The sequence below is a fragment of the Dipodomys merriami genome, unplaced genomic scaffold (assembly GCF_024711535.1).
Source record: "Dipodomys merriami isolate MVZ:Mamm:240054 unplaced genomic scaffold, mDipMer1.0.p SCAF_27, whole genome shotgun sequence".
NCBI lineage: Eukaryota > Metazoa > Chordata > Mammalia > Rodentia > Heteromyidae > Dipodomys > Dipodomys merriami.
Genome location: NW_027204159.1, coordinates 19,874,597 through 19,883,077, shown reverse-complemented (window position 1 = coordinate 19,883,077; position 8,481 = coordinate 19,874,597). Strand labels below are relative to the sequence as shown.

The 8,481-nt window shown below is 39.5% G+C and overlaps 1 protein-coding gene and 1 long non-coding RNA gene across 4 annotated transcripts; one reads left to right on the top strand and one right to left on the bottom strand.

Annotated features, from left to right (window-relative positions):
- Nucleotides 1-2,239: 2,239 nt before the first annotated feature.
- On the bottom strand, nt 2,240-5,246 carry LOC138837340 (uncharacterized). Its single transcript, XM_070036012.1, has 5 exons — nt 5,079-5,246; nt 4,713-4,906; nt 3,957-3,998; nt 3,289-3,515; nt 2,240-3,001 (listed from the first exon to the last, which is right to left on the bottom strand). Exons 1-5 carry the CDS (start codon nt 5,244-5,246, stop codon nt 2,304-2,306), a joined length of 1,329 nt encoding a protein of 442 aa, XP_069892113.1. The 3' UTR covers nt 2,240-2,303.
- Nucleotides 5,247-5,402: 156 nt separating this feature from the next.
- Nucleotides 5,403-8,185, top strand: LOC138837339 (uncharacterized). Of its 3 annotated transcripts, none has more exons than XR_011375307.1 (4): nt 5,403-5,497; nt 5,698-5,726; nt 6,716-6,846; nt 8,090-8,185. It is a non-coding gene; the product is annotated as an uncharacterized lncRNA (long non-coding RNA). The 3 variants fall into 3 exon arrangements; XR_011375308.1 differs by having other exon boundaries at nt 5,655-5,726; XR_011375306.1 differs by having other exon boundaries at nt 5,403-5,726.
- Nucleotides 8,186-8,481: the final 296 nt, after the last annotated feature.

The following is an 8,481-nucleotide window of genomic DNA, read 5'->3' as shown; positions in this document are numbered from 1 at the left end:
GTGAGCACTTTGGTTCCAGTGGATCATGTCAGATTTAGAATAACATCAGAACTTTTCCTCTTGTAACCTGCAGCATCCAATATCTAATTTATTCCTGTCTTCATTTCTGATTGTTTTCTTCATTGACCTTTCCACTCTTACTTCACAAGCATGCATGTCAGTGCTGTTTTCCTTTTCTGAAGCTAGTCACGTCCATTCCCATCAATGGGGGATGTACTTGCTGTTCTTACTGCCTGGAGTACCTGCTTCTAGATAATTGCGTAGATGATGGCTCTCCTCCTCAGGGATGTTTCCTCACATCCCCACTGTGAAGTTGTTGCCACAAACCCACCAGTATTATGTCTCTGATTTATAGAAATTATCACTATGATTTCTGGTTTTCTTTTCAGCATGAAATTGTTAAGGAGAGAGCCACATTCACTTCTGTTTCTCCAACACCTGTACTAGTGCCTGGTCCTTAGTGCTCAGGAGCCTTACATGGAGATCAGCCTTCTCCAGCTCAATTTATCCTAGCTTCTGGTCAGTACAGCTCTTCAAGCTGAAGTCTGGTGCTAGCAGTCATTCCCTCTCATTCTTTGTGCCTTTCAGTGTCACTGAGTCTACTTTATGGCAAGACCAGTGCCTGACACCTTTTTGCTGCTATAGAAAGGTGACTGTGACATCATAGAAGTTATGGCCATTGTTTTGTGGAGGCCACCCATCCCCACACAAGTTCTCCAAGGCAAGTGTCTCCCATGCCCAGGAATGCATTCTACAATTCTGCAACCAAACTATCACCCACTCCCTGATGCACTCACTGTATATTTCCATTCCCTTTTTTTAAAAAAGAAAAAAAGATTCATGACATACTTTTGATAATTTGTCATTGAATTACTGAACAAGAGTATAGAATTTTACATATTTGTAAGTCTTTGTCCATCTCTCTTGAGCCCTTGGCATATTTCTATGTGTTTGCAGCTTGGGAAGGGAAATAAGGTTTAAATCAGCATAGTCAGAAACACTTTTGGAGGGAATGCCAACTTTCCATCTGATGTTCTACAGATGGCCATCTTGATACAGGAACAGAGTAGACTGTCATAGGATAAGAGGCTTGTCCTGATTTCTACTGACTCTCCTCTGGGGTCAGGGAGTGTGATCCCACTGCTTATGTGTCTCTTTGCTACACTGGAGGGCTCAGGCCTCCTCTCAAAATCTAATGCTATGGGGGTAAGACAGACTCTAACTCAGAACCCAGCTTCCCACATCACTAGGATTACAGACCTAAGTCTCATATACTCAACTTATAGCTGCTCTTTTATACATAATGTAATCATTTTCATCATATTCACTTCATAGACAGATATACAAATATATGTATATATTTATTCATCTATAATCAGTGTTATATCTAGAAACACACAAATATATAATCAGTTATATTACCACTTTCCCCAATGTTTTACAGTTAGTTATGTGAAAAAAATACTCGAGACTGAAAATGTTAAATGCCCTTGTAGTATGAAAAATCATATTCAATATACTACATCATATACTATATATAATATAAAGAAATAGCATGTATTTACATATAACTGATTTGTGGATTTTTTTCTTCCTGATTTTGTCTTTGTCCATCTATGTAAGCCTTCTTTCTTCTATTGATGTTGGCTTTTACTTTCCAGTATGTATATTTCCTATATATTTTGACAAATATTTTCAGCCCTGAATAGATATTAGAGACAATTTTTTCTTTGATATTTCCAAAAGTACAATGAATATGTATACAGACTTGAACTCACTGTTGGAAGACAGTCCCACGTTATGAGTATTGTAACATTTGTCCCAATTGACAGAACAGCTTTGCTATGTCCTAGAGCTTTTGTAGCCACCTTATCACCCCACGCAGACATAGCCTGGCTTCTTTGCCACTCCCTGTGCATTTAAAAGTTTCCTTTATATCCAGGAGGCTCTCTAGTACAGCCCCTTGTCACTTTGTTTTCCCACACACAGAACATATGTGCATGGTGCTTTAGTTTAGGTTGAAAAAATACATATTTAGGATTCATGAATTGCATCACATAACATAAACATTGACATTTTAGTAACATTAGAAAAATAAATAGAAAGAACATTTTATTTTTTTAATTTTAATTTTAATTTTTTGTGAACATACTGTACAGAGGGGTTACAATTACATGGGCAAGATAATGAGTACATTTCTTATCAAGCATTGCAGCCTCCTCCTTTGTTTACCCTTCACATCCCTTTCCTCCCCTCACACCAAAGTTGTAAAGTTTGTTTTTTGACATGACAACTTGTACTTCTCATAGTTGCATCGGGTAGAATGAACATTTTATAACAATCAGGACAAAAAGAAAAATAAAGATTTTCCCAGGAAGGGGGGACGGAATCTCTAAATCTAGATTGGCCTCTAAGTTGCCTTCCGGCAGAAATTCTGCCTCAGAGTCCTCAAAGGTATCTACTTCCTCATTAAAGACAGAATTTTCTTCCTGAGAAGAGGGAGGGACAGATTCTAATTTCTCAATTGGAAATTGGATCCTCTGCAGCAGGACAGATTGGTCTGGATATTCTGTGAGGACAGATTCCCTTTCCTTAACTGAATCTAGATTTTGGACCTCACCTTTTAGTTTTCCTGAACTTAGACTGGGGTCATTTTCCATTAGCACACATTTATCCTGCACTCCAAGACCAGTGTTTTGTTTACTGGTGTGGACATGATCTAGGTGAATTGTGAACATCAGTGGAAGACATTTCGGATCGTCTTCTTCCTTGGTGGTATGTACAGGTACACCTGCATCACATGTGGGGTTCAGAACCAGTGGGATGTCCACAGGACTCGAAACTTTTTTTGACCTTTCTACGAGTTGAAAAAAATCCTCTATGTTCACATGCTTTCTGGAGTCCAGTGATGGCTTCCAATCTCCATCAGTCACCATAGGCGACATTACTGATGGGTTCTTTATATGGAGTTCAGCAGGAATTTCTCTACGGTGATGAAAACCTGATGGAAACAGTTGCAGGAGTCTTAGAATAGACTCTAGAAGTTAAGGTGTGACTAAACTTCTATGAGGATCTAATGGAGAAGCTTTGAACTTGAGTTTGGGCTGAACACTGATGAGAAGTTAGGGTGTTTCTAATGAATGGCTATACCCAAGTTCTTTCAAAAAGTGAACAGATACTACCTGGCAGAGAATATCCATAAAAGGTCATTTTGCCAAGCTGGGTAGTACTAAGGGCTCTTGGCCAATCAGGCCCATCCCTAGAGACCCAGGTTCCATCCCTACTCACAAGCTCTGAGGCATCTGAACAAGGACTTCTTCCTCTTTTTCTTGGTCTCACAGGTCATGTGTTGCTCCAGCTGGTCCAGAAGAATATGTAAGCGGAAGAGCAGGTCTGAAGAGGGCATATTGAGCTTGACATACTGTGTAAGTTCTTTCAGGGTGTCAAGATTCTTGTGCTCATAGAAATCATCAGGGTAGAAGTCCACCCACATAGTGAAGATGGAACAAACGATGCTGTGGGCAGATTGGTGAAAAGGAAAATGAGAGTCTGCCCTCCCCATCCTTAGCCTTCTACCATAGACCCTTTCTGGCAGGACTTGCATGTTGGCAGGACTTGCATGTTGGGAAGTGGGAAGATACTCCTGCAAGCAGGATGCTCCTCACAACCCACTTCTAGAAATTTCTCAAATACAATCCTCCAAAATTCTCCGTCATAGAAAGTTGTTTCCCCATTGGATCTGACTTGCTACACAAACCCTCCCTGTCATCCATGAGAGTCTAAAACCACAACCACATCCACAACTACGTAATCTGCTATCCACTAAAGTGCCAAGCCTCAACTCCCTGTTAAAAATCACAACTGTGTGCAAAGAAGAAAGTTGACTTTGGTTCAGAAACCTCAAAGATACCCAGTTTTCAAGGACAGATCTTCTCTTTGTGCCAATGTCCACTTACTTCTTCACTTGTTCATCTTTCTCCCAGTTACGGTAGAAGGATCTGTACCAATGGGAGGAGAGAAGGAAGTTAACTCTATGCTTCTCCTTTTCTGAACTAACAGGACACACATGGGACTGGCTAAGTCCCACATGGTAAAGAAAACATGACAGACAAAAAGTTGAGATATGTCTATACAATTTCATGGAAATTCTGTGAGGAGGCTTATATGCACCTGTCCAAATAAATGCACAATGGCTCATGCCTCTAATCCTACTAATCAGGAGGGTGAGATCTGAGGATCACATTTTGAACCCAGTCTTGTCAGTAAAATTCTAAAGACACTTACATTCAATTAACCAGCCAAAGGCCAGAACTGGACATGGGGTTCAAATGGTAGAGTGCTATCTCTGAGCACCAATGGGACAGCACTCAGGCCCCAAATTCAAGCTCAAGATGCATCTTTTCGTCTGTCTAATTCCTTCAAAGGCCTCCAAGATAGTGATTTCCTAGGTGAGGGTGGATGTTGGGTGCCAGTGGCTCATGCCTTTAATCCTAGCCTCTCAGCAAGCAAACTGCTAAGGCTCCACTAGCTTCTGAGGAAAATGAAATGTTCTGGCAGCCCAGTCCTAAGAAATTAGCCAGGGTGTGCACTTCTTTGTCTCAAGCCAAGCTCCTGTGATAAGGCTCCAGTGAAACAGTCTCAGAGAAGTGCCAAGTATTCCAATACTCTGCAAGGGGTCTCATCAGCCCTGGGTTTGAAGGAGAAACACTCACTTTTTAAACAGAATATCCAGCAACTGCTCCATTGTCCCCCACTGTCTATAGTGGTGAAGGAAGTTTCCAACATAGAAGAGATCACCTTTCTGGTAGGCAGGGACCAGGTCCATCAGCAGCATTTCCAGCAAGCCTGAGTCCAGGCTCCATATACTATAAGGCACATTCAGGGTTTGGGATGACTCATTGTCACACTAAGGTGGTAAAAAGAATGGTGGATATGGGAATACATTTCAAATTGAGTAATTGCAATGGAGTGGATTGAAAACTATACAGTATTTTCTCAGTATACACATATAAAAGTACACAAGAAGGTTCTAGTATGGGCTAGGATGAGATTAAATAGGTTTCCTGTCATCGTTATACCTTGCCTGAGTTGCCTTGTGTTTCCCTTGATTTCTTCTTATAACAAGGCCTGAGACACTGGATTAGTGGTTTGGCACTGATCCAATGTCTGCAGCTTCGAGTGAGGCACTCACACTTCTCATGCCTGAGACCTGAGTCTCTTGAACTTTGAAAACAACAAAGAAACATCTTTCTTGTTCCTGAGCCATAGGCCAAGTGAGCTGGCTTGAACTGACTGTCAGTTAGTTACCTGACTCTCAGGATTCCATGTTCTATTCCATTGTGAGGGAGGTAGTGTCATTTCTTAGAGCCCAATGATCTAAGCTGCTTACTTACATAAGACCATCCAGAAGACAAACTGGAGGCTGAAATCTCCCCTCCCACATCACTATATACACATGTGGACATAGTCAAATCCCAACATCCTCAGCTAGACCTAGGTACCAGCATGGTTTCAATCTCAAGGAGCCCTTCCTAGATCAGATCCATGCCTTATTTGTCACTATTCTCCTCATCCTACACAAATCATTTTGCCTCTCAGGGCCCTCTCAACCTGGCATATGGTTATTGCATGTATTTTTGTTATCTACTTCCTAGGACATTGGTAAGCTTTTGAATCCTAATCTGTTTGTTCTTGAAGCCCCTGTGTGCTGTCATCTGGAAAAAAAGGCAAGTACTTAGAGGTGGGAAAATCAAACAAGTATTGAAAACCGAATATTATACATATAGTCGGACATTTTTACAGGTGTAGGTTCTTGTAAGATAAAAGACTATTTTTGATACTTTTGTCATATTTTATGACTGAGGGGAAGGGGAGAAGGGAAGAGGTGCTGCATTGTCTTCTCATAATTCAATGATTATTATTTTAAAATACTATAGTTGGAGGAATGTAATATTTAAAGATAAAACCTGTGCTCCTGTTTTTTAATAAGCTAGTCGTTTATAAAGCATTCCTCACCAAAGTCTTGTCGTCTGTGTCCCTGAACTATCCTCTTCCTTCAAAATAATCAGAAAAAACCTTCAAAAATTAGTGAGCTGTTTTCCAATCTCTGGATAAGAATTTAAGATACAACATTGCCTGCGATTTTGTGCATATGTGCATATGTGTGTGTGTGTGTGTGTGTGTGTGTGTGTGTGTGTGTGTGTGTGTGTGTGTGTGTGTGTCTGTGGGTTTGTGGGTATGTGTGTTTTAGGGCTTGAACTCAGGGACTATATGACAATCCTGAGCATCTTACTCTTGACTCTAATGCTCTACCAATTGTGCCACAGTCCCACTGTAAGTTTTCTGTAGTGAACTGGAGAGGAGAGACTCATAAAATTTCCTACTCAGGCTGTTTGAACCAAATTTCAGGTCTCAGCCTCCTGATTAGCTAGAGTTATAATTATTAGCCTCCAGAACCTGGTGATAAAGCATTGTTCCTGGAGGCAGTGGGGTTGCAAATTTCAGTCCAGTTTCACAACACTCTATGTAAAAAAACAGCAACAGTAAAGCCTTATATCAAAATACAATAATAAGATGTAATTAGAATACAATTTAGTGATAGAGTCTGCTAGCATAACTTTCAGGAAACCTTGGTCTTAATGATTTAACATCACAAAATCAAACTAAATGAGATAATTTCAGTAGACTCTACAAATTTTTTAATTCCATCTTACAGTAATTTCAAAACATTCAAAGCAAAAGGAAAACATTCATATTTATAAGGAGAATATAAAGAAGATAAATGATGGCAGATTATGAAATGGAAAATTCTACACTGCAGGAAAATTATTGTCTGGTATTGTCATGGTGAGTATATAATAATGTTCTTCAGAGCAGCAATACTTAAATTATATATATATATATATATATATATATATATATATATATATATTTACTACACATAGGCAAACTTGTCTCTATCTCTATCAACTTCCAATCCTCTAATGCATATTATCAATGTATTCATGTTTATGGTATATTCCAAAATAACTAGCAGAGTCAGGAGGTTACCAATGTACATTAACATTCAATGTTTTAGGAGATAAACATGCTAAATACATTGCTGTGATTATTCTATATACTAAACATGTAGTGTGTTATCATTGTACTCCCTAAGTATGTACAAACACTACTTCAAAGTGAAACAGAATACAACAAGGTTTTGAAAGCATATGCCTGTAAAGATAGCTATTTGGGACATCAGTTCACGACCAGTGTCGTTTTATCTGCAATACTCCTCAATCCCTGGCTATGCATGATGGAATATGTCTATAATCCCAGGTCCATGGGGGGCTGAGAGCAGGAGGATTTCAATTCCATGCCATTCTAGGCAAGAACTTCCACATGGGTTCATCTCAGCCAAAGAAGGTTCAACACTGGGTAGCACCTATCAACCCCACCTAGAGGAAAATAAAAACAAGAGCATTGTAGTATCAGAAATAAACAATATTAAAACATGCCAACACAAACCATCATAAACAACACACACCTAGCGTGTGTTTCTCATACCTGTAATCCTACCTATAGCTAGGGTTATATATGTGAGCCAGAGGCACCAAGCAGTTCATTATTTTTAAAATGACTATTTGAAGCCAGGTGCCAGTGGCTCATGCCTGTAATCCCAGCTACTGAGGAGGCTGAGATCTGAGGATCACAGTTCAAAGCCAGTACAGGAAGAAAAGTCCCCATAAGACTCTTATCTCCAATTAACAACTCAAAAACCAGAAATAGCTCTGTGGTTCAAGTGATAGAGTGCTAACTAATTTGAATACAGTGTCTCAGGAAGAGTGCCCAGGCACTGAGTTCAAGCCCCACAACCGACAAAAAATAAATATTTAAATGTCTGAATTTCTTGTGAATTAATAAAATGACAGTTGTTGTATACAATTCTACAGACTACTACAGATTTCATTATATTTGTAGTTAGAAAAAGTAGCAGCATGTGAATAAAGGGCATTTTTTCATAAACTAGGGCAGATTGGTCTCTAATTAGAGGAAATTGCTGGACTCATAAATAATATTTTTTGGTTGGTTTTTGTTTTGTCTTTAGAACAGGATGAAAAACCTTATTTCTGCCAATGGCCATTTGGATACATATAACATCATTCACAGGCCATGAAGAATTAACAGTAAAGGCAGGACACAGTCAACTGGCAATAAACTTACATGTCTGTATACCATGTACCAAATGATTTTGTTTATCTAATATGTCCCTATTCCTATAGTTTCCTAGTCCTGCATTCCTCAAAATATAAGCATGTTCCACCAATTCAGATTTGAGCCAGGCAATAGGTAGTATTAGTGCCAAGAATCTAGGAAAATTGTAACACAACCAGGAAGCATGAAACCAACACTTTAGTAGCTGGACACAGAGGGCTCAGGCCTATAATCCTAGCTACTCAGGAGGCTGATGATCACAGTTCAAAGCCAGCTGTAATGAGA

Coding starts and splice junctions, on each gene's coding strand:
- LOC138837340 (XM_070036012.1), bottom strand. CDS start 5,246: ATGTTTCTTTGTTGTTTTCAAAGTTCAAGAGACTCAGGTCTCAGGCAT. Junction 4,907..5,078: donor CACAAGGCAACTCAGGCAAG/GTATAACGATGA, acceptor TTACCACCTTAG/TGTGACAATGAGTCATCCCA. Junction 3,516..3,956: donor AAAGATGAACAAGTGAAGAA/GTAAGTGGACAT, acceptor ATCTGCCCACAG/CATCGTTTGTTCCATCTTCA.